At 44.4% G+C, this 26,438-nt stretch overlaps 1 protein-coding gene and 1 long non-coding RNA gene across 4 annotated transcripts; one reads left to right on the top strand and one right to left on the bottom strand.

Annotated features, from left to right (window-relative positions):
- Window positions 1-64: 64 nt before the first annotated feature.
- MMACHC (metabolism of cobalamin associated C) lies at window positions 65-25,592 on the top strand. The gene is made up of 4 exons (XM_081947448.1): window positions 65-196; window positions 8,308-8,502; window positions 22,534-22,686; window positions 24,850-25,592. Exons 1-4 carry the CDS (start codon window positions 116-118, stop codon window positions 25,159-25,161), a joined length of 741 nt encoding a protein of 246 aa, XP_081803574.1. The 5' UTR covers window positions 65-115; the 3' UTR covers window positions 25,162-25,592.
- LOC309389277 lies at window positions 1,231-7,646 on the bottom strand. 3 transcript variants are annotated; one of them, XR_014174922.1, is made up of 4 exons: window positions 7,377-7,642; window positions 4,584-4,659; window positions 3,512-4,135; window positions 1,231-1,340 (listed from the first exon to the last, which is right to left on the bottom strand). It is a non-coding gene; the product is annotated as an uncharacterized lncRNA (long non-coding RNA). The 3 variants fall into 3 exon arrangements; XR_014174921.1 differs by lacking the exon at window positions 1,231-1,340 and adding an exon at window positions 5,120-5,215 and having other exon boundaries at window positions 2,500-4,135; window positions 7,377-7,646; XR_014174923.1 differs by lacking the exon at window positions 1,231-1,340 and having other exon boundaries at window positions 2,500-4,135; window positions 7,377-7,638.
- Window positions 25,593-26,438: the final 846 nt, after the last annotated feature.

Below are 26,438 nucleotides of genomic sequence, written 5' to 3'. Positions count from 1 at the left end.
CGCCGGCGGTCGCCCACGATCGCTTGACTACCTCTGGCCACGCCAGGCATGTGGGCGAGGGCTTTTCGTGCGCCGCGAGAACTACATTTCCCATAGGACCTGGCGATCGAGCACCATGGAGTTACATGTGGTCCATCTGGAGAGACAGATCCGAGATCTCCTGGAAAATCTGGGTTTTGAGATTTATCCGTTTAAGGTACTGCGCACATGTTAGCGTCTAGAGCGCTCATTTAAGGAGGGAGATCGATATATACTTTTTATTGCACTGTACTGTCACGCAGAAAGGCGTAAATAGTAGCTCACAGAATATGTGCTAGTCGGAAAAGGTGCTACCAGACTTCTGATTTTTTTTGTGCACTATAGACCAATATACAGCTCTTCAACTGTATTATCTCAAAAGTTTCCTTTCCTTGACATTATGCGGTGCTTATAATGTTAAGGAATAACTGTAGTTTTGTGTGTGTGTGTGTGTGTGTGTGAGAGAGAGAGAGAGAGAGAGAGAGAGAGAGAGAAGGCGATTACAGAGACGAGATTACTGATTTACTATTTATTTTTGTACTTTCCTATAGATTGGACATATTTAAATTACACATGTTGGCATTCATAAGTGATATAGGCAATCATGTAATATTCATGGAAACAATTCATGAGGCATCAGGACGTTTTGTCGCAGCATAATTTTGCAATTTTTAGGTGAGATACAGGTGTCTTCAACCTCGGACCACAATTGAGCCCAAAATTTCAGTTGTTAAGGGAGACTGTTAAGTGAGTTTTCCCCATTTTATGACCTTTCTTGCCACAGTTCTTAAGTGAATCACTGCAGATGTTAAGTTAGTAACACGGTTTGTTAAGTGAATCTGGCTTTCCCAATGACTTTTACTTGTCAGGTTGCAAAAAAGGTGATTATATGACCCCAGGAACACTGCAACTGTCATAAATACGAACCAGTTTCCAAATTTTGATTAAATGACCATGGGGATGGTGCAACTATCATGTGAGAAATAGTCATGTCACCTATTTCAGTGCTGTTGTAACTAAAACGGTCATAAGTGAATGGTTGTAAATTGAGGATTACCTGTATTAGGAAATGCTGTTGTATGAGAATGGTGCAAATAATAAATAGATCAAACTGGCAAGTTACCTGTTTATTTGTGAGCAAATGACTCTTGCATCATGTTTTCTCCAGTTCATTTACACAGATGCAATTAATCGTCTTGCATTATTTATTCTTTTTTCTGAGCTTTTCTGTATTATCACTACCTTCATGTCTGGGCTTTCTTTCTTAAGCAATAGTTCAATTATGGGGTTTGTTTTTTTAAATGTTTGTTCCATTTAAAGATCTGTTGAGAAAGATACAGAGGAGCATGAGAAAACCAGTGAATTGTTGATTTCAAATGCTGCTTGGCAATCTAGCATCCTTTTTATATATAAAGCAGTGAGTCTCAACCTTCCTAATGCTGTGACCCTTTAATACAGTTCCTCATATTGTGGTGACCCCCAACCATAAAATTATGTTTTCCGTATTTTTTTCAAAAATATGTGTTTTCCAATGGTCTTAGGCATTCTCTGTGAAAGGGTCGTTCGACCCCCAAAGGGGTCCCGACCCACAGGTTGAGAACCACTGATATAAAGGAATCCTGTTGCTTACGTTGGGCGCAAAATCTCAGTTGCTTATTGTTACTGTCTCTTCAGATTGCATTAGTATAGAATTCTGAACCACGATGTGGCTTGATTGGGGCTATCGAAGCCATCTGCTATAATTTGTACTGTAAATCACAATTTACAGTACAATCTTGCAAGTTAACATTGAGGCTGGTGCAGTGGTTAGAATGCAGTATTGCAGGATAACTGCCCACAGTCTGGAGTTTGATCCTGATGGGACTCAAGATTGACAGCCTTCCATCCTTCTGAGGTCAGTAAAATGAGGACCCAAATTGTTGGGAGCAATATGCTGACATTATAATCTGCACAGAGAGTACTGTAAAACACTATGAGGTGATGTATAAGTATCAGAACTATTGCTATTAATTGAATAAACTGTGCAATGAAAGGAAAATTGTACATATAGTAACCTCGACAGGATAAATTGCTGTTTCTAGTTGTCTCGTCTAACATTTGAAAAGCTGAAAGATAGACTGAATTAGATTTCCTATTTCTTGTTTAAAGGGGAAGTATTTTATTTGCATTTGCTAACAAGACAAATAGATATTTTCCCAATCAAGTTGGTTATAAGCTACCAAATATGATAAATCCTTCACCAAATTATTTTGGGGATACAACATGTCAGAGAAGTAAATTGTGCCAAATACTTTTTTTAAAAAATAGTGGAAACAATAGGAATGCGAAGCCAGTTCTGTAGAATGTCAGTGCTTCAAAATCAGCAAGGCAACCAACCCTATTACCTTGACACAACAGTTGCCTGCCAGTGATAATATGGAGTAATTATATTACAGTTTGACTTAGCCAGACCAAAACAATAAATACCAATACAAATGCTAGGGCATGGGTTACAGCAACCCTACCACATGAGTAGGCCCAACCATGCTATTAATGTACAGAACATCAACTATACACACAGTCATAATGTTCTTTTTAACAATGCTTTTTTTATGAGCCCATCAAAATGTAAGGCAGTTCTGCTCCCTGTAAACAGGTTTAAATTCTTTTACAAAAGCTAACTTCTCACTGAATCATGAGCTAGTCATAAAAATATACAATACATTAACCCCTAGTTAACTGAACCAAGGGTTCCTGAATTAATACAGATGTCTGGGTTCATGCAGCAAGAGCCACAGATCAGTTACCTGCACTTTGTCTAGTGAGTTGTGGAAACTCAACCTGGTTTGGCATTGCAGTTTCTGTAGATAATCATATATTTGAGAGTGCCACAGATGCCTGGCGTCTCTGAATTCAGGTTCATCAAGGAAGGGTCTCAGTGCAAGGAAAGGGAGGACTAGATTGCAATTAAAAGAAGCACAGTACTGTTCTCGGAGTCAGTGCTAATAGTTTTATTGGATGGTATGCTAGGAAATAAACCGGCAATGCAAATTTGAATATGGAAAGAATAAAAGTCAAGGTAGCAAACCTGACAAAGTCATACTTGGGCAGAAATAATTATTTTATAGAGGCAAAAGAGGCAGGTCCTTCCTGCACATATGATGGAAGAAGGTTGTAGAAAGGAAAATATATAATGGGCATATCATGTTATGGGTCCAATTGTAGATGCCAAACTATGATTATATAAAGTGGTGATTTTTCACTAAACAAGATTTCTCACTAAACGAGAACACTTAACATTCATCTGTTGTTCATTGTCAGCTCACATAATGTTCTATTTGTGGTTTCTTAAATAAGACACTGAATTCACATAACCCTAAATTAGTTACTTGCAAACGTAATGCGAGATGTTATGTCAAAAGTAATTAAATTATATTATGAATTAGTACAACCATGACTTCTTGCATCTTTTGAATAATCTCTTAAACTTTCATTTAATCAAATGCATGCTTACTCTCCTTGATTTCCTGGGTTTACGAGTTCTTGGCTCAGCAGAATAACATCTTTATGGTTTTTTTCTGGTACAAGATTGCATAGTCCATCACAGAAGTAATAACAGGAATTATCATCCTTTTTCTCATTGGAACTCAAGTGCTGAGATGAGTCCTTGTATTAGGAAGTCTTTTGAGCTTCCATTTGGAGTTCAAGACTTGCATACGTTAGAACCATATGATGGTGGGCAGGATCCCATCAACTAACACAGACTGACAATGAATCAATTGCTGTATCCAAGGTTTTATTGAACAGTTTCAGAGATCAGCTTACAGAACCAGCACCATTAATAGGCAAATAGACTTGCCCTCCTTTATGTCTCCAAATAATTGCTGTGCATTTGAAAGTATTGCAACAGAATAGTAGATTGCTAAATCCAATTGTTGCATTCCTTTGTTAGATATAGTTTATCCTGTGTATGTAATTGATTGTGGAGGACTTTGCAAAAGTGCAGGAGTCCTGATGGATCAAAAAGGATGGCAACTCCAGTGAAGAATAGCTGGGATCATAAGGATCAGGGTGTCAGCTTGAACCGTAGCCCGTACATATTGCACACAAGTCATGGGGAATAACCTCACCTCAGCACCTGTTGGACAGCCAAGAAAGACAAAGCAGTGACTAACATTTAGTTCAGCAATAGCAATATGTAGTCCCTAGTGCTTGATCAGAGCTGGGCAGCTCTTGGGTTTATGCAGCCCCTAGCATTCAACTAGTGATTCCTGGAGTTTCTACAAGCCATGCCACTGAAAATTAGCAAAATATCTATTCTGGAAAACAATTGTTTGTCCATTTCTTTAACTAAAAGAAGGAGAAGGTTTCATTATGCCTTTTTCTCCTAGTACTGTTCTCTTGAACTACCTCAGAGGGATGAGCCTCCACCCACTTAGAAAATTTTGTTTTCTCTTATGGGGTAAAAAAGGAAAAATGCAACTACAAGAAGATTGCTTCCCCAAGACCAATATGCACAGTAGATGTTTATAAACAAGAGATTAATGTATAGTAGTTTGTAGTATAATCACAGAAAGGGAACTTACCCCTCCACTGTAAGGAATTGTGATAATATCTGTGGGTAGTAGTTATTTGTAATGTTCCATGTGTCCGTCTGTGATCCTGGAAAGCAAAAACATATGTTTGGTTAGCAGTAGTACCATTTGTAGTGCATGGCATCTAAAAGCCTATTTTTATAAATGCATTCACACATTACACTAATCTTTTTTCATAATTACATTTATGATTTAATTATAAATTTGTTCCCGTTTGCTTCAGCATGTTATATGAATTATACTGCTATGGTTTCAAAATCAGAGTTTGTTTATTATTTAATGTGTTACACAAATGCTTAGGCAAGTGAGGTTTAGTAAATAAACCATTGGCAGGCAAACTAAGGCTCGGTATATGTGAATTATGCCATTCTACCCCCTCCCCATATTGGGAAACACTGCTACCTGTCCTGAGGGTTTACTCAAAGGACAGTTTCCATTGATTGAGAGGCCTGGAGCGGGGTGGGGGATGGGGTGGGGCATCCAAAGCAAATGTAATTTGAAAGATGGCCTTCCCTTTTCTAAGCTACCTGTATAATGTCTTTCTCCTTATATTTTCAACTGAAAAATTCTATTCATGTGTTTATGGAATCCCGATGCAAGGAATCTATGGTAGAATATGGTTTCTGGGGAAAAAAAGGATAAGCAATCTGCTCTATTGTCTTGGTCAGAGTCTTCCATTTATACAAGGTCTTCCATTTTGAGCAATATTTTCACAACACACCCATAATTAGTCATAATTTGCTTTGCCCAGTTGCATGACGTTAAACTATAAGGTAGTACTATAGCACAGTATGCTATAGTATGAATACAACTTGTCAGACTAAAATGTCATTAGCTATTTTGCAGCTAAGTCATGGAAACAGCATATGACTTTTTTCTAAGACTGAACTTGTTGTTTTAAGCATGTGGAACAAGGGGATAAAACCCCATTCAGCTGAATAAGGGGCTTCCTGGCAAAAGTTTATGTGATAGTATGGTTGGATTAAAACTAGCCCAAATTCTATATTCTAGCAGTACAGACACAGGAGGAAGGAATGACCAAGTCATTATGACTTTTGCACCATCCCCACGGTCACTTGAACACACTTCTGATGCTTGGCAGCTGGCTTGTATCTATGGCCAGTTACAGCATCCTGTGGTCACATGATTGTGATTTGCAACCTTTTTTGCCGACTTCCAGCAACACACGCCCACCGAGGAAGCTGGAGTCACTTTGACTGTGTGATTTGCTCAATTATTTATTTTCTTAGATTTTTAGACCGCCCCTCTCCCAAAAAGGGACTCGGGGCGGTGTACAGTCAATAATAAAAACATTCACAATAATTAAATACGTTTAAACTGCATTTAAGATACATTGGAGGAGGAAATAGACTGTGCTAAGAAATAAATAATACTAATCTTAAAACATCATAAATAAAACCCCAACCCTAAAATAAAATAAATCCCTGGGAGGTACAACTAAGAAAGTGCCAGGCCAGCTGATTGAAACAGGTGAGTCTTTAACTTTTGCCGGAAGGAACGGAGGTCGGTGGTAGTTCGAATGTCTGGGGGGAGGTCATTCCAGAGGGTTGGGCCCATCACAGAGAAGGATCTACTCCTAGGTGTCGCCCGCTGGCATTGACTAGCAGACGGCACCAGGAGGAGCCCCTCTCTGTGTGAGCGAATAGGTCGCAGGGACGTGTGTGGTAGGATGCGATCCTGCAGGTAACTAGGTCCACTGCCATGGAGCGCTTTAAAGATGGTAATCAATACCTATCAATTTGCTCAATGACTGTGGTGATTTGCTTGAGAACTGTTGTAAAAATTGTTATAACATCAGGTCCAACTTGACTTACAACCATAATGACTTATGACAGGAATTCTAGCCCCAATTGTGCTTTAAGTCAAGGAGTACCGATATGATCTACTGAACACAAACTAGCCTTATGTGTTATGTGAACCCAGCCCATGTGGTCAATTTACAGTTCGTTGTATGCTGATCTAACATGCTAATCCATGGTTAATTAATTTACATTCATCTTTAAACTAGTCAACTATCCCACCATACTGGGGTTACACAAACATTTAACCAGAGACTAGGCAACCACATTGTAATTTAGAATTTTGTGTGAATTTGGCTCATCTTATGTCAGCATATCTGGCATTTTGTTTGAATAAAATTGCTTATAATGGCAAAGTTTCAACAGCTACCAGGATAAATGTTTCATCCTAGAGTTGAAAAGACAGCACAATTTAAACATAGGTTTGTACCCACAGTGGTACAAAGGCCATTAAATCATTTAATCCTCATTTAGATTTAGAAAGAGAAGGGAGAACAAAAGCAAGATACCATCACTGAGTAAAGCTTTCCCTATTCATGGGGTCTCCAATCAGCCCACTTTTCTGTATTTGAATGATATACTATGACTTGGAATTAAATTAGATATGTTAGAACCATATAATTGAACCCAGACATGGAAAAAGAAGTCACGGGTAATAAGAGTTTTTACAACAAAAAATGTCTGTGTGACTTTATGAAGCACACAGAATCTTTACCAGTTTCTCTTCCCAATTTATTTCTTACCAACAAAGCTACAATATGTTGTGTTCAAGTCAGATGTTATTGGAACATTTTACTGAGAATTAATTCATCCCCAGTAAAATCTTCATACTTTTTTTTTAAAAAGTGGGGTTTTCATTTAGTGGAATATAAGGACCTACTTTTAAAGTTTTATGCTAACATGCATGCAAAATTGTCATCATATCTATCTGAGTAAATAAGTATCTGATTTAGATCACTATTACCTGCCTTCAAGTAGCACTTTCAAAATGTGTCGGCCTATGACCACTAGTACTTTGTTTGCCTTTTTAATTCATCTTTGGATATGAAACACATGGTTCAACGAAGGCCCCAAACTTCTTGCTTATTCTGTTCACATCCATTATGACTTCACAAGGAGCAAATATTCTATGTCATTAACTCACATTAGACGTTGAATTGTAAACTCTAAATTAATTCCAGTTTTCAAGCAAATCAATAAGTACTTGAAATTAATAGCAATAGCACTTAGACTTATATACTGTTTCATAGTGCTTTCTGCCTTCTGTGACAACAATGTATCAACACATTGCCCCCAACAATCTGGGTCCTCGTGAAATTAAATTACTTGAAATTAAAATTTAAAAATCTTCAGTTTCACTTCTGGTATTGAGGTTTGCATTTGCATTATAAAATCATGATTTGAAGCTGGTTTAAATTCACTAAACGTATAATCATAGTTTCCCATATTAAAAAAAATACAGATGCATCAGAAAGAACACCAGTGATCCTGTTAAAAGCTTATATTGGCTAATTAGGTTGAGATATGATTACTGTTTTATTTAGTTCCCCCTTCCCCACTTTAATTCTGTATAACTAGTTCTAGTAGTAGCCTAACGGGTAAATCTGATATGCAAACCAGTTTCCCATTCCTCTGTTTCTACACTTTCTGTTTCTATTCAGGCCTTGAAAGATAATTGAAAAACTTTAAATTTTGGAAAACTGAATCTCAGGAAAAATATACAGCTGTTCTTCAGTTTCTGTATGTTTATTTAACCTTTATTTAAATACATCCCATAGCACCAGATTATGGAGTAAAGATATCTTTAATCTTTTGATTGTAAAAAAAAAATTAATTGCTACTTTTTTCTTCTTTTGGAAAATGAAACTTAGCTTTTTTTTTCTTCTCTCCTGAAGGTAGGATGGTATAATGAGATTCTTCCTCCAACTTTGCATCTGCGGTACTCTGACGATACTCTGGCATTTGTAGTACTTAGCATTCCTGCTATGTTTGACAAGGCATTCAAACCCTTCCTGAAGAAACAGCTGCTTAAGAAGATTCACGATCCGGTGGATCAATGCATTTCTTATCATCTGTCGATGGTTAGGGAGGTAAGACTCATACGTTTCTCCCCTTTCCTCTTTTCTCCATTACAAATACAAAAACAGACCTGCTTGATTATGGCAAGACTCAATTCTGTGCCCTATTTCTAACAGTAGATAGCCATTAATATCCATGCACACAACTATTATTTGCATTTATTCAAAGGCAAACTCGTGGTTTTTGGCATATAAATACAATGCTAGAATGGTTTGGCAATGGCTTTTCTGACCTAGACCCATGGTATCCTTCTCCAATAAGCAGGCTTATGGACTTCTGTTCTATTCCACTCCTACAGGACCCCTGTTCCTGATCACTAGTGCTTGGCTTAGCATTATTTGTTAATCTGATCAATTGTGGTTTATTTATGAAACTGTCCCCAAGGATACCATAGTTTTGTATCTTCTGCAATCTCAGCTAATATGTCTAAATCTTCATTTAACCAATATTGCTAATATGGATGAATATATTTATGTGTTGTATCCATATCTAAGCCAGCACCTACTGTGAACTCTTCTGAGAGCTAGTATGACAGTGTAGAGCAGGAAATCCAACTTTTGGTCCATTCCTAACCACAGAATCTTGCTAGGTGATTTTGGTCACTCACTTTTTTCAGCCCTCGCTACCTCATATGGTATTGCTATGAGAAAAGGTAGGGAGAGGAAGCATTATATTGTATATACCACTTTGAACTGCCAGATGAATAGTAATATAAATCTAATAAATAAATGCAATTCTTGTCATATCAACATTTTATTTAATGCAATATTATACTTAGCTTACCAATTCTGCTATACTTATTGATAGTGTTAAGAGCTAATAAAGCAGAGCTTACCTGATTTTTCCTCAGGAACACTTCTTTCTCGTAGTATAATAATCTACTTTTAATACCGTAATGCTTTCCACACATCTAGGCAAGATAGAACTAAGTTAGCAGATCCTTTGTCTCTTTTTAAAAACAAATCAGTATTTCTTTTCCTGCTTTCCAGTCTTTCTACAGAAGGCCAGTTTTAGTGACAAGTTATTTGTTTTTGTAAAAAGTTAACAGTATTAAGTTTGAATTTTTAAAACACTACGTATATGCCAGTGAAATACAGATATTTATTTTAATTTGCTATTTAGCTCTGAAACATCATTTCTTGTCTTTTGTGTAGCTGTTTAATTGTGTTCCTATTAGGTGTGGTCATAATAAAAAAATCATATTGTAGAGTGAGTTTGGGAAGTAAAATAGGTAGATGAATAGAATTAATCAGCAAAAGACCTTGAAGCATTTTACAGTTTTTTTTTCTGTTATAGAAATGGAAGTCTTGTTGGCTAGTCTTTACAATAGTATTCTACAATCAGGATGTCCTCGCTGGAGATTAAGGGAATTTTAGCCCAATATATCTGGAAGCATCAGTTTGAAAGGCAGCGTGAGATAGTTGCTATGGGAATGAATTAAGAGTAGAATACCACATGGCAAAAGCAAACATTATATAGTTGGCATTGTACAGACCACAAAGTACTTACTAGACCCAAGAATCCAATAATCACAGATAGGCTTGAATGATAACAAAGAACCAGGCTTTTTTCCAGTAGAGTGGAGGGAGGGGTCACAGAAGGGTTATCACAGCCTGATTGGTCCATTTGACTGAGAGAAAACTTCTTAACCTTCGGCTTCTCCCGTTGGTTCCCAGTTTCCTCTCAGTCGGTCCAAGACTCAGGTTTGGTTCCTAGTAAGAGTGTTTTATGGTTTTCTAGTTAGTCAGTAGCATGATAATTGAACTTTGTAAATTTAGAATTTTTAATTTAATAAGTTTAAAATTTTTTTTGTAGTGGGTCTGCCTTGTAGGGCTGTTGTTCGGCTGCCCTCAGAAGGCTGGGAGACTCAGTGGGGGGGGGCGCTGGCTTCCTTCCCCCGTCTCGAGGGTCGCTCCGGACTGATGCCTGGTGTCTCGGGCGTGCCGGGCGACCCTGCGATCTCTGCACATGTTTTCAGCGAAAGTCGCAGCGCGCCGGGGCTTTTCAGCACAAAAGTGACAGATCGGCTTCAGATTTGAATTGCTTGCAGTCCGGGGCCGGTTACAGCCCGCGGCGGCGGCGCGGGGCCGTTTTTTCTTGAATTTGGAGATCTCCTGGTGATTTAGGAGCTCCAGCGACGATCTTGGGTGCCGTTGGGGGCGGCGAGCGTGCAAGCGGCCGCCCGCAGGCAGAGGAAGCTAAGGGCGAGGTCGGCGGCCATTTTTAGGCGCGCTTTTGCCAGGGACCGCCCAAAGAAGCCGGCAGCCATTTTGAATCACGTGTCTGGGCATTGCAGCACGGAGAGGCTGGATACAACGTGGCCGTGCAGTTTGCAGTTTTACCGGAGGCCCGGAGCAGGCGATCCCCACCAGCTGAAGGGCTATTTCTACTTCTAAATTCATTTGGTGCACGTGAGTGGGGCGATGGCTGATAGAGCAGAGGCCCAGCAGGCCGCGCCGTCTCAGGCAGGCGATGATAAGGCTGAACCCACTCCCCCTGTTAGGCCTCGGGCTTCTAGGCCTTCGGCAGAGGACAGACCTTCCAGAGCTCTGCAAAGGGATGAGCTCAGGCGATCCAGGGCTATAGAGAAGGTCATCGAAAGAGCTGAGAAAAGACAGGCCCGGGATCCTGGGCCTAGATCCAGATCTCCACGCCCTGTGGCTTCCTGCCCTTCCCCACCTGTGGCCAGGGGGTTCAGCCCTTCTTCTTCTTCCTCTGCTTCCTCATGCAGATCTGATAGGAGTCAGCAGCGGGGGGGCCCTCGCTCTCCTTCTGTTTCCCTGGGGACTAGAGAGGCAGATAGGGGGGACCCGTTGGAAGGTACCTCTGCAGGTCCCGTTAGGGGCAGGAGATACAGTAGGGCCCACGTGGCACCAGACTATGATTCGGAGGGTGATCAGGAGGATCTAGAACACCTTCCTGAGAATCTCAAAAGACTAATTTCTGCAGCCATTTCTAGGGGCATAGCCCAAAGAGACAGGCCTTACCATCACACTAGGGTTACTCCTTTTAGTAGATCCAGATCTAGGGCTTCTTCCCCCTCTCTCATGAGTGAGGTCTCCTCTAGGGGGGAGACACGGAGGGATGATTGGGGGTTTTCTGAGGAGGAGGATGCGGCTTCTGAGCCGCCTCGTTCTTCCAACCTTTTCCTCCAGGCCATGTTCAAACCATTGCTTAAGAAGGCTAGGAGGACCACCAAGGTGGGCACGGGGGACCCCACAGTCCCACCGCCCACGGATCCAGGCATGGTCATGTTCTCAGCAACGGCCACCAATAAGGAAGAGATTCCTGCTCCCCCCCTTTTCTTAGAGGTGGCTAGCAGCCAGTGGGCCCGTCCCTCTAATTTTTCTCCTCCAGGCAGCAACGACCGTCACGCCTACAACATGGAAAAGTCTTTTGTGCAGGCTATTCAGCTTCCGGTTATAGATCAGCCCATAGCAGCTCTAGTCTCCTCTTCCCCGGTGGTCTCGGGGGACGTGGCAGACAAGCTTAAGCCAGAGGACAAGAGGGCGGAGCTCACTTTACGTAAAAATTACAAGGCCTCAGCATGGGCGGTGCGGGCGGCGGCTGCCGCCTCGTACTTTAACCGTACAACGGTTATGTGGCTTCGCCAGCTTCAGGATCGTATTCCGATCCAAGATGAGCGGGTACACCAGGATTTAGCTAAAATTATGGCAGCGTGTCAGTATTCGGCTGATGCGACACTAGACGCTGTTAGATTTGGTTCTAGTGCCTTGGCCACCTCTGTGGCCTCCTGTCGGCTCCTGTGGCTCAGGAACTGGCAGATGGACTATAAAGCCAAGTGGGACCTGGTGGCTGCCCCCTTTGCAGGCACAAATCTGTTCGGGGCTTCCTTAGAGCCGATCTTAGTAGAGAATAAAGATAAGAAGAAGGTTATGCCTACCTCCACCAAAAAGGCGGAGTCCCGTAGTCACCCCTATCGCAGGACCCAGTTCAAATCCTATGACAGGGATCAGGATCAGCGTTACCAACCATACAGGCAGGACAGGCAGTTCAATAGGCAGAACTTTCAAGATCGTTCTAGGTATCAGCCGCAGTCCAAGCGGCCCTTTCGAGGGGGGGGCGGCCGTCCCTTCCGCAGGGGGAAATGACTCGAACCCGAGTCATCCCATCGGAGGCCGCCTGGCACTGTATGCGGACAAGTGGGATCAGATCACATCAGACGGTTGGGTCAGGGCGACCGTTTGCCACGGCCTAAGGTTAGAGTTCCTCTCCAAACCCCCGAGTTTTTTCAAGGTCTTCCCCCCGGCTCGAGACCCGGGACGCCGTCGTCTCATGGACCTCGCTGTCACCCATCTCCTAGACATCAGGGCGGTGGAGGTAGTTCCGGGGCCGGAGAGGGGTCAGGGTTACTACTCACATCTGTTCGTAGTCCCAAAATCCTCGGGGGGTTGGAGGGCAATCCTCAACCTGAAACGTCTCAACCGCTACCTAGTCTACAGGTGGTTCAAGATGGCGTCCCTGAAATCAATCCTGCAGGGCATTCGGAAGGGGGATTACATGGCCTCAGTAGATTTGACAGAGGCCTATCTCCACATCCCCATTCTCCAGTCTCACCGGCGCTATCTCAGGTTTTCCCACCAGGGCAGGCATTACCAGTACCGGGCCCTCCCGTTTGGTCTGGCCTCAGCTCCGCGGACGTTCACCAAGGTCCTGGCAGCACTGGCGGCTTACCTACGTTCCATCCCGGTGAGACTTCAGTGCTACTTGGACGACGTCCTGGTCCAGGCGGAGTCCCTCCCCAGAGCCACGTCGGATCTTCGGCTGACGATCCGTTGGCTTCAGGAGTTAGGGTTTTCCCCCGTTCCCTTTGGCGAGAGGCGCAGGCGTTGGGCTTGTGGGCAGAGAGACACTTAGCTTCGATAGTAGCGGAGCACATCTCGGGGGTGTCCAATCTTCAGGCGGATTGGCTGAGTCGCACAACCCTGGACGACGGCGAGTGGCAACTGGGGCCGGAGTTGTTTTTGAAGATATGCAGCAGATTCGGCACGCCCCTGGTGGACCTGTTCGCCTCCCCCGACAACGCCCAGCTGCCGCGGTTCTTCACCCGTTTCCAGTCTCCGTCAGCGGAAGGAGCGGATGCTCTCAGGAGCCGGTGGCCCCCGGGCCTTCTTTATGCCTTTCCTCCCCTTCCCCTCGTTCCCCGTACGATAAGGAAGGTAGTCACAGAGAGGGCTCTCGTTATCCTGTTAGCCCCGTACTGGCCGAGGAGACCCTGGTTCGCGGACCTGGTCCAGCTGTCGGTAGCAGACCCCTGGAGGATTCCCCCAGGGGAGGTCGTTCTGAGTCAGGGGGCTTTGCATCACCCAGGGCCTCAGTGGCTTCATCTGACCGCCTGGCTATTGAACAGGGGATCCTGAGGGGGAGGAGACTATCGTCGGGAGTTATAGCCACCTTAGAGGCGTCTAGGAGACCGTCCTCGGTTAGGATTTACAATGCCACTTGGAGGGCGTTTGCAAAGTGGTGTATTCCATTGGGGTTGGATCCCTCTAGGGCTACCGTCCCGGACGTATTGGAGTTCCTTCAGAAGGGGTTAGAGGACGGTTTGTCGCATAATACGCTCCGGCGACAGGTGGCGGCTTTGGCCACCATTCTGGGGGGGAGGGTTCCCCCACCCTTTCTCGTTCTCCCTTGATTAAGCGTTTTCTTAAAGGGGTGGCTAACATCCGTCCGCCTCCGGTTCATAGATTCCCGACCTGGGACCTTACTCTGGTCCTCAAGGCTCTGACAGGCTCCCCGTTCGAACCACTTAGGACGGTGCACATGCGCCTTCTCACCCTTAAGGTGGTGTTTTTAGTGGCCATTACATCGGCCAGGCGCATTTCAGAGTTGGGGGCTCTTTCTTCTCGCAGTGATCTGTGTATAATCCACCAGGACAGGGTTGTCCTGCGTTTGGATCCTTCGTTTATTCCGAAGGTGAATTCTCAATTTCACAGGGCCCAAGAGGTTGTGCTTCCAAATTTTTGTCCCAATCCTGCAAGGGAGCAGGAGTTCGTGTGGCACAGGCTGGACGTCCGCCGCGCCGTCCGCATATACCTGAAACGGACGGAGGGCGTTAGGAGGACCGAGGCGTTGTTCGTCTCTTTTCAGCCGGGCTCGTTGGGACGTAAGGTGTCCTCTTCCACTATCGGGAGATGGATTAGGTTGGCCATAGTTGAGGCCTACAGTGCTTCTGGGAAAACTCCCCCGTCAGGGATCACTGCCCACTCCACCCGCAGTGCCGCTACCACTGCGGCCTGGGCTACCAGAGCGCCCTTCGAGGATATTTGCAGGGCGGCCACTTGGGCCTCTCCTACGCCTTTCATTAGGCACTACCGTTTGGATGCTTATGCCTCGGCTGAGGCATCTTTTGGGCGGCGGGTCCTCCAGAGGGTGGTGGCCGATCCTTCACCTGGGACCCAGTCTGCCCGCCCGGGGACGTAGCTTGGGTATGTCCCTTCTGTGACCCCTCCCTCCACTCTACTGGAAAAAGAACGTTGGTCTTACCTGAACGTTTTTTTCGGTTGAGTGGAGGGAGGGGTCACATTCCCGCCCTAGTTAGATAGCCAGGGTCCAGGAGGTGTAGGATCGGGTGGCCCCGGGAGGGCTTTCCCTTGTCTTTGTTTATTGTTACAGATGCATGCAACGACATCGCGGAAACTGGGAACCAACGGGAGAAGCCGAAGGTTAAGAAGTTTTCTCTCAGTCAAATGGACCAATCAGGCTGTGATAACCCTTCTGTGACCCCTCCCTCCACTCAACCGAAAAAAACGTTCAGGTAAGACCAACGTTCTTTCTGTATCTCCTTGCTGCCTTCTCTTTGTAAGCTGGAGTTTTGCAGTTCAGATATGATTGCTCTGGTATATCTATTAAAATAACTAATGGATGTGGTAATTCCATTAGAGTAGCTTGTTGGGGAATTCTGGGATTCACCGTGCCACAGACATCCGGGTGTGAGTCCCTTGTCGTGAGATGGGGCCCAGGGAGGCAGTTGGGCCTGCTGATAGTATACCTGGCTCCTCGCTATACGTCAGCGGCCCTGCCTGAACTCCTTGAGCTGATCTCATCGGTGGCGATTGAGACCCCCAACCTTATAGTGATGGGGGATTTCAATCGGCCGTCGATGGGAGAAGCGTCTGAGGGGGTTCGGGAGTTCATGGCTTCCATGACAGCCATGGACCTGACCCAGTTAATTCAGGGCCCTACTCACGAGGGAGGTCACACGCTGGACCTTGTTTTTGTCTCAGGCCGGTGGATGAGTGATCAGGGAATAGGGGACTTAGCCATTACTCCCCTGTCATGGTCGGATCACTATCTTCTCTGGCTGGACTTCCCTGGTGCTACCCCACACCGCGAGGAGGCGGAACTGGAAGGTATTAGATGGTTCCGCCCCAAGCGCCTGTTGGAACCAGATAGGTTCCAGACGGAGCTTGGGCCACCTCCTGTGGATTTGACCCGCCCCCGAGTGGAGGACCTGGTAGACGCATGGAATAGTGCGACTACCGGGGCCCTGGACCGGGTGGCGCCTTTGCGGCCTCTCCTGCGGCGACGAACCACCCTGGCTCCCTGGTTTACCGAGGAGCTAAGGGTGATGAAACGCCAAAGGAGACGCCTAGAGAGTCGTTGGAGATCCTCTCGTTCCGAATCTGACCGAGCACAGGCACGAGCCTACTTGAGGACGTACCTTGTGGCATTAAGAGCGGCCAAACGTCAACATTGTGCCGCCCTTATTGCGTCTGCAGATAACCGCCCTGCCGCCTTGTTTCGGGTGACTCGCTCCCTCTTGTTTGAGAGGCCGCGGGAAGCCCCTTTACAGGGTAGAGCAGAGGAGTTTGGGAAATATCTACATGACAAAGTCGCTCAAATCCGGATGGGATGGGCCCCCTTCAGTGGTTCAGTAGAGACGCCCGTGGCGAGTCTTGAGGGTCCGCTTTGGGAGGAGTTTGATTCGGTTGCCATCGAGGATTTGGACAGGTTGCGTGGACGTCTGCGACCCACCACATGTTTATTGGACCCGTGTCCCTCCTGGCTTGTACTGGCATCCTGGGAGGTTACACGTGACTGGCTCCTGGTCCTAGTGAACACTTCGTTGGGTGAGGGGTCTCTACCAGCCGCCTTGAAAGAGGCGGTGGTGAGACCCCTGCTCAAGAAGTCTTCCCTGGACCCGACGGACCTAGTCAATTACCGTCCAGTCTCCAACCTTCCTTTTCTAGCGAAGGTTGTAGAGAGTGTGGTGGTACAGCAGTTCCCACGCCACCTGGAGGAAAATGATTATCTAGACCCGCGCCAGTCCGGCTTCCGACCCGGGCACAGCACGGAGACGGCCTTGGTCGCATTGGTGGATGATCTCTGGCAGGCCAGAGATAGGGGTTGTTCCTCTATCCTGGTCCTATTAGACCTCTCGGCGGCTTTCGATACCATCGACCATGGTATCCTGTTGCACCGGCTGGAGGGGCTGGGAGTCAGGGGCACCGTTTTACGGTGGTTTGGCTCCTACCTCACTGACCGGACGCAACGTGTGTTGGCAGGGGAGCAGAGATCGACCCGGAGGCCTCTCACATGTGGAGTGCCACAGGGTTCGGTACTCTCGCCTCTCCTGTTCAACACATACATGAAACCGCTGGGCGAGATCATCCGTGGTTTTGGGGTGGGATATCATCTGTATGCTGATGACACTCAGCTATACATCTCCACCCCAAACCACCCCAATGAGGCCATCGAAGTGATGTCCCGGTGTTTGGAGGCCGTACGGATCTGGATGGATGGCAACCGACTGAAACTCAACCCTTCCAAGACGGAGTGGCTGTGGCTTCCGGCGCCCCGGTTCAACCAGGTGCTTCCATCTCTGGCCATTGGGGGCGTGCAATTAGCCCCTATGGAACAGGTGCGCAATTTGGGCGTCCTCCTGGATGCCCGGCTGTCCATGGATGACCATGTAACAGCCGTGGCAAGGGGGGCGTTCCATCAGGTTCGCCTGATGCGCCAATTGCGCCCCTTATTGGACCGGGATGCCCTACGCACAGTCACCCATGCGCTGGTGACGTCTCGCCTGGACTACTGCAATGCTCTCTACATGGGGCTTCCTTTGAGATGCACTCGGAGACTACAGTTGGTCCAGAACGCGGCCGCGCGGGTGATCATGGGGAGGACTAGATTCTCCCCTGTAACACCTCTCCTGCGCGAGCTGCACTGGCTTCCTGTGGTCTACCGAGTGCGTTTCAAGGTCTTGATTATGATCTTTAAAGCGCTTCATGGCACAGGGCCTAGTTACATGCAGGATCGCATCCTGCCCCACACATCCCTACGACCAATCCGCTCTCACAGAGAGGGACTTCTCCGGGTGCCGACCGCCAAACAGTGCCGGGGGGCGACACCCAGGAGCAGAGCCTTCTCTGTGATGGGCCCAGCCCTGTGGAATGACCTCCCCCGGGACATCAGGATTACTTCCGATCTCCGCTCCTTCCGTGTACAACTGAAGACCCACCTCTTCCAACTATCTGGCCTGGCTCAACCGTAATTTTCTCGTACCCCTCCTGACTGTCTGTTTTTAACATTTTGAATTTGGATTGTACATGGGGTTTTATAATTAGGGTATTTTAATGGTTTTTAATTGTCTATGTATTGTATCTGTTAACCTCCTCCGAATATGTGTGTCTTTGTACTTATGTATGTCATGGACTTATGTAAATGTTATATGTTTTTACTCCATTGTACGCCGCCCCGAGTCCTATTCGGAAAGGGAGCGGCTAATAAATTTAAATTGATGAAATTGATGATGATGATGATGAGGCCCATATACAGTATCTTAAAGTTGCCAAAGATTAAAAAAAACCACTGAATCACATCACTGCACTTTAGGGAACCATAGATCTACATTTTTATAGCTAACAACCTAAATAAAAGAAACTCCATACTTTTATAGTTCTGATTGTAGGTTAATTTGTAAACGCCATGGTTATGTTTTTAATTTTATTCAGATTAGGGAACAGTGTGGTGATATTACACAGAGATGATTTAATTAACTTTAGGCTAAAAATGAAGGATAATTTTTCTAAATATTTGAAATTTTAATGAGGGGGGAAAAACTAATACGAAGGTGAATATTACTTAACTATATCTGCAAGCAGACACAAACTCCTTCTTGAAAACAAAGTTGTTTTCAACATGTAACAACTTAAACATATTTTCCATAGAATAAGTGGGAGGGACATAGACAATTATCTTTCTGGCAAATATATCACTTTCTTAGGAAATTATTTGTAGACCAAATAGTTACCTCTGACATTTGTTTTAGTTATTATCTTTGCACCAAACTCACAATATGCTGATGCAATTGACAGAAAGACTTCATGGAGTTTGTAGATTTAATTATTTTATAAGCAAAAGCATACGGTTGTAACAATGGTGGGATTCAAAAATGTTTACTACTGGTTCTGTGGGCGTGGCTTGATGGGCGTGGCATGGCGGGCGTGGCAGGGAAAGGATACTGTAAAATCTCCCCACTCCAGGGGAAGGTTACTGGGGACTTGGGAGGCAGAGAATAGATGTGGGCGGGGCCAGTCAGAAATGGTATTTACCGGTTATTATTTATTTATTTATTTATTATTATTTATTTGTGCTTCTAGACCGCCCCCTCTCCCAGAAGGGACTCGGGGCGGTGTACAGTCCATAGAGAATATCACAAAAATACAATAAAAAATTAAATATTAAATATGTACAGTTTGGAGGAGGTTAAAATGCAATTAAAAGAACTGTACAAAGCTGAATAAATATAATTTTTTAAAATCCCTAAAACGGACACAACAGATTAAAAACCCTAAAATAACCAGATAATAATACATTTGCCAGGAGGGACAGTTGTAATTATGCCAGGCCTGCTAATCGGAACAGGTGAGTCTTCAATTTTTGCCGGAAGGAGCGGAGGTCAGAAGTGGTTCTAATGTCGGGGGGGAGGTCATTCCAGAGGGTTGGGCCCATCACAGAGAAGGCCCTACTCCTTGGTGTCGCCCGTTGGCATTGCCTAGTGGACGGCACCAGGAGAAGTCCCTCCCTGTGTGAGCGAATTGGCCGCAGGGATGTATGTGGGAGGATGCGATCCCGCAAGTAACTAGGTCCCGTGCCATGGAGCGCTTTAAAGATGGTAATCAGCACCTTGAAACGCACCCGAAAAACCACAGGTAGCCAGTGCAGCTCGCGCAGGAGAGGTGTTACGTGGGAGTACCTCGTACTCCCCATCACAGCCCGCGCGGCTGCGTTCTGAACCAACTGCAGTCTCCGGGCGCGTCCCAAGGGACGCCCCATGTAGAGAGCGTTGCAGTAATCCAGGCGGGACGTCACCAGCGCATGAGTGACCGTGCGTAGGGCATCCCGGTCCAGTAGGGGGCGCAATTGGCGCACCAGGCGAACCTGGTGGAACGCCCCCCTCGCCACGGCTGCCACATGGTCATCCATTGACAGCCGGGCATCAAGGAGGACGCCCAAATTGCGCGCCCGTTCCACAGGGGGCAATTGTTCGCCCCCTATGGCCAGCGATGGAATCAGCTGGCTGAACCGAGGTGCCGGTAGCCACAGCCACTCGGTCTTGGAGGGGTTGAGTTTAAGTCTGTTGTCCCCCATCCAGACCCCGACGGCTTCCAAGCACCGGGACATCACTTCAACAGCCTCGTTGGGGTGGTTTGGGGTTGAAATATACAGCTGAGTATCATCAGCGTAGAGGTGATACTCAACCCCAAAACCACGGATGATCTCACCCAGCGGCTTCACATATGTGTTGAACAGGAGAGGCGAGAGGACCGACCCCTGTGGCACTCCACAAGTGAGTGGCCTCGGGGTCGACCTCTGTCCCCCTGTCAACACACATTGCCTCCGGTCAGAGAGGTAGGAGCCGAACCACCGCAAAACGGTACCTCCGACTCCTATCCCCTCCAACCGGCGCAATAGGATACCATGGTCGATGGTATCAAAAGCCGCCGAGAGGTCTAATAGGACCAGGATAGAGGAACAACCTCTATCTCTGGCCCTCCAGAGATCATCGACCAACGCGACCAAGGCTGTCTCTGTGCTGTGCCCGGGTCGGAAGCCGGACTGGCGTGAGTCTAGATACTCGGATTCGTCAAGGTGTTGTGGAAACTGCTGCGCCACCACATTCTCGACAACCTTCGCTAAAAACGGAAGGTTGGAGACTGGACGATAGTTAGCTAGCTCCATTGGGTCGAGTGCAGGCCTCTTAAGTAAGGGTCTCACCACCGCCTCCTTCAAGGCGGCTGGTAAGGATCCCTCACCCAATGAGGCATTCACCAGGCCCAGAAGCCAGCCTCGGGTCACCTCCCAAGATGCCAGTACCAACCAGGAGGGACACGGGTCCATTAAACATGTGGTGGGCCGCAGCCGTCCACGCAACCTATCCAAATCCTCGGGGGCAACAGAATCAAACTCCTCCCAGGATGGTCTCACAAGACTCGCTGTTGGCGGCCCGTCCGGTCCACTGAGGGGGACCCATCCGCTCCGGATCTGAGCGACTTTATCCTGCAGATATTCCCCAAACTCCTCTGCTCTGCCCTGCAAGGGTGCCCCTTGCGTCCTCTGTGACAAGAGGGAGCGGGTCACCCTAAACAGGGCGGCAGGGCGGTTATCCGCGGACGCAATAAGAGCAGCGCAATATCTACGTTTGGCCGCCCTTAATGCCACAAGGTAGGTCCGTAAATAGGCTCTTACCTGTGTTCGATCAGATTCGGAGCGTGAGGACCTCCACCTGCTCTCTAGACGTCTCCTATGGCGCTTCATCACCCTCAGCTCCTCGGTATACCAAGGAGCCCGGGTGGGTCGCTGCCGCAGGAGAGGTCGCAAAGGCGCAACCCGGTCCAAGGCCCCAGCCGCCGCCCTATTCCAGGCGGCCGCTAGGTCCTCCGACCGAGCGCGGGTCAGGGCTACAGGTAATGGCCCAAGCTCCATCTGGAACCTATCCGGCTCCATCAGGTGCTTGGGGCGGTACCAGCTTGGACCATCTGGTCCCGCCTCCTCGCGGTGGGGGGTAGCGCCAGGGAAGTCCAGCCGGAGACATGAGTGATCCGACCATGACAGGGGTGTAACAACAAAGTCCCCTATACCCAGATCACCCAGAGTAGTTCTCTGAACTACTCTCAATTTCCGCTACCGGTTCTCCAGAACTGGTCAGAACCTGCTGAATACGACCTCTGCATTGTAAGCTGCCATGAGTTACCCTGAGGTGAGGTGGGCAGCCAATACATTTTATAAATAAACAAAGAAACAAATCACTCCATCATGATAGTGCCTTTATGTCATGTGACATGGTTTCACCTTTTGTGGCTTCTGTTCAAATTTGAAAATGGCTTGACAGGTGTGCAAACACAACCACAGCTTTCCGTTTATACACACACCTCCTGACTTGTCGCTTCTATGCACAGAGGCAATTATGGCTGTTAAGTTTCTGGCATAAGACAATTTTCTTTACTTTCCCCAGTTTGCTCCATTCTACCTGTTATAACCACCCAGATGGACTTTGTGATAGGGTGATAGACTTTGCTTGGCTATAGTTCAGTTAGTGCTATACAAAGGTAATTACCAATAAATTTGACCCTTCAGAGTAGTTTTTCTTGTTTCTCCACTTTCCAGTGTTTAGAATGTTAATTTAAATTGATACCATTCAGCTGCCTCAGTTTAATACGTATGCAAACAAAAAATAACGAAACCTTTGTGTGGAGACTTTTTTACTATAGCGTTGTTTATAAACCACTTACTGAAGATCTTGCTTCTTTTACACATGAGAAGACCTATGAATTTCTTAAAGGGATTGATGAAATAAATTGTAGAATTCCAAGATTAAATTCAATGATACCTGAGAGAATGTAATACCATGTACTTCAGATCTTACCTTTGTAAGAAGCTGTAACTTCTTCATCACCATTTTATATCATTAGATGAGGCAGGAACTTGTAGAAATGCTTCTTACATTTCTACACATGTCTGCAGCCACTATTCCTTTACGTTGCAGGTTCACTTGTAATGGAAACTCTTCTTTCCAGAGTCTTGCTGACCAGAACATGGAAATCATGTATGATTATGAGATCCTGCCTACCCGGAAGCCTAAATTCCTGGCCCAAACAGCAGCACATGTATCTGGGGCTGCATACCTCTATCAGAGAAAAGATGTACATCAAGATTCCTGGGGAGAAAAGGTAAGCAAATTGGGAACAGCAGGGGAGGTTTTTTCTTTGAGAACTGATGGGTCATTTCTGATTTCATCAATTCAGGAGGATCAAGTATGTTTTACAGATTATGTACCTGATTTCCTCTTCCATTCCACTTGTATTATTATCAAGCTTACATATTACACTTTGTGTATACATACCCAATTCCGTACTGTAATGCAAGACTATTTGCACTCTTCCTTTGGACAGATTATAAAATTGAAAATCACTGTAATTGAGATCAATTACTTACCCTTTAGTACAATATGTTTTGTTAGGTTTTTCAAATATGATGACAAGGATTGGAGAGTAAAAAGAAATATCTCCAACATCCATTGTGGAATAGTGGCAGTTGCCTAGGATCTGATTATATTTTGAAGTTTCAGCACATTTTGCCTCTGAAATTTTACTCAGCACCTAATAACATTCCATAAATTATTTTAAAAGTTGCTTTTGAAAATAACTTTTGATTTTTTTCTATTGGTTTTTTTAATAAAGTTGTGGAAGTATGTATGTATGTATGTATAAGATGCACTCCCCCACCTAAAAAAAGTGGGTGGAAATTTCTATGTGTCTTATATAGAGAATATTGCAGGGGTGTGTGTGTGGCACTGATCAGCTTTTCTAGAACAGTTCTGCCTTGGCAAATGGGCCACCATGGCGACGAATGGGTGACGGCAAACAGGCTGCGGCAAACGGGCCAGATGGATGCTGAGAGGCAGAGGCAGATTTTTTTTTCTTGTTTTGCTCCCCTTTAAGCTAGGTGCACTTCATAGTCTGAAAAATATGGTATATCTTCACCTGGAATGCAGGCAGGCATGACTAGTCTTGAATTTATGATTTGATCTGTTAGGAATGAAAATATAGAGAGCTTGCTTCACTACATGTGGCAGATAAATATTAAGGTGTCCTAAAGGATTTTCAGGGTTGGCAAGATAGAGGGGGTTATAGCTTGATAATCAACCACTTATTTTATATATTCCGATACAAATGGAGGTCAGATTAGGCGTGTATTTACATTATCAATCTTATGGTACAAATAGCTGAGAGCCAACTTCTAGATTATTTCTGTTTTTGAAAACAGATGTTTAGTACTGTTCTGCACCTGACTGTTTCATATCTTAAACAAATAGCAAATCTTTAGTTTCAAAACATAAGTCCTGCTTTTCCTGTAGGGAAACAACATAGCAATTGAACAATATTTGCCCTCAGTTTTTTAGAGAGAAAACCAGGATCAAGTAATAAAAATATATGTATCATTTTAAAATTATATATGAAATCTAATGTTTAAAAATATTCATGATCAAATACTGTAAGGATATAATAATGTATTCACTTATCTGAGAGTACATAACAATAAACTCAGGTTTATTTTTTACTAATTATTATATTTCGTGTAGAGATGTATAATGGCTGAGACTTTGAAAATAGCTGGGAAAATAGGGGTGTGTCTGTCTCTGTCCCTATTTGACAAGTAGTTCCTGATGTTCTTCCCCCATAGTCAATATGATAAATTTGCCACACTCCTGCTGTAACAGTTCATGCATATTCTTGCTTGGGAATAATTCCATTAAATTTAGTGGACATATTTTCAAGTTAATATTCATAGATTTTTAGTCATACAATTTTATAATAAAATAGTAACCTACTTTGTATACTGCTGCCAAATATGTGCCTACTTTGTTTTGTTTTTCCAAAGTGATATATGATTTCAAAAGGCTTCATGAAAACCCTGTTTCACTTTATGTAATAATGGTACAAAAGGAATGCGTAAAAGTCATGAAAGTTAACACCTCTCACAACTAATTTTCAACTTTGTTCAAAACTATTTCTCAAAGTAACTGAAAGGCAAGTTTCTATAGGTATGACGGTTTGAAATATGATAGTAGTGGAAAACTCTAGGTCAAATCCTGTTACTAAAGTTCCACAGTTACCTTTTGAAAGAAAGAAAATTGTAGCCATATATCTATTTAGTGTAGTTTATTTACTTTAGAGATAAGATGTTGTGTGAATCCAGCTATTATACTATATTTAACAATCCAGGGATTAACATGATGCATGTACAGTCAGCATTTGTCTTTTTTCTGCATAAGATTTGAGCCATTGGTTGTCGTCAAATTAATGTCTTAAACTTGTTTTCTTTCATTTCAGAAGATCTATGGTGTTTGTATTCACCCCTCTTATGGAGGTTGGTTTGCAATCCGAGCTCTTCTGCTTTTCCCAGATATCAAGGTACCCTTCTTGCTGCTGAAAAGCCCTATTGATTGTGTATCCACAGAAGAAAAAAGAATAGAACTACTAGAGAAATTCAATTTCCACTGGCGGGACTGGAGCTATCGGGATATTGTTGAAGTAAAAGATAAATACTCAGAAGAACAAAAAACCTACTTTGCAACTCCCCCAGCTGAGCGGTTAAAATTGCTGAAACTGGAGGAAGAATTGCAGAGAAGGATAATAGTCTAAGCAGCTATTTTCACTGTGCAAAAATATACAAAACACATTCTGCTGTGCCAACTGCTATATAGGGACAGAATCGATGGGTGAGTTGGTAAGCCCAAGATGGAAGGCAAATGCACTTTCCATAGAGTTAGTGAGCACAGGAGGATTTGCTTTCAAATAAACATAGAATTGAATTACAATATTAGTAACGCCTCTATATCCAGGCATAGAAAGATATAAGTTTTATTTTATTTTATTAATAATCGGGGGAAGGGGTCAGAATGATTCTTTGGTAGAAGGGGTGAAATCGTATTCTAAGGAGAAACATATTTATATATTTTTTTGTTATCCTGTGGGAGAAATTTTCCAGACAGCAAATGTTCTGAAACATATTGTGTAATATTTCACAGTATAAAGTTATGTCTGGTACGATACCAGTTTAGTAATTCCCAGCACATACTCTGAAGCTTTGAAATCATTTTCATTTTGCTTGCTTGCTTGGTTGATTTCCAGGCTTTCCAATGCTTCTAATGAAGCATTTGGGGGTGGGGGGGGGGGGCTTGTCTAACCAATATGATGAAAGAGAACTTAAGCAGTTTTAAAGAAAGCACAATTAAAATACACCAAATGATCTTTACTACATGTTAATTATGTAAAAATTGTGTAGCAATTATGCAGTTTAGTGAGAGGACATATTACTGAATGACATTGAACAGCAATTTAGATTCACATTTTTGAGAAAAGCAATCCTGCAAAATTCTGCTACTTAAAATGGATAATTTTGCTGCCAAATTTTGTGTTAGATCCCTGTGTTGTCTTTAGAGCACGTCTTGTCCTCTCCTGACATAGGGGGTAAATGGAAACCAATGCATGCAGCAGGAATTCTTACTGGTACTACATTATAAAAATGCTTCATGATTACTAACGGAGACTTTTGGTTGAAGAAGAGCCAAAGGACAATTGACTCTGCAATACAAGTGTACAGAGTGGACGTTCCTATTTCACCTCACTGCTTTTATTACTTTATCCCCATGGTTTTAATGTGATTTTCAAACAGCTTTGATTTCTTTTCATCCATTGTTCCCTAACCAAGGTTCTTTTCCACTCTCATTCTTTCAGTAAAACATAAATTTTGTACTAGTTTACTATATGACAATGATTGGATTAATTCCTGTAAGATTTGAATATATATTTTTTCAGTCTTCTTCTATGATTTGAAAATGAAATGCAACCCTTAAAGTCAATTAAAACAGTTAATACAGAAACATCTCCCATCTAAACCAGGAAAATTGTGCCCTCAT

The sequence above is a fragment of the Natrix helvetica genome (assembly GCF_964273705.1).
Source record: "Natrix helvetica genome assembly, chromosome: 3".
Classification (NCBI taxonomy): Eukaryota; Metazoa; Chordata; class Lepidosauria; order Squamata; family Natricidae; genus Natrix; species Natrix helvetica.
Note: the sequence above shows the minus strand (reverse complement) of the source record. Positions and strands in the feature narration are given on the sequence as shown.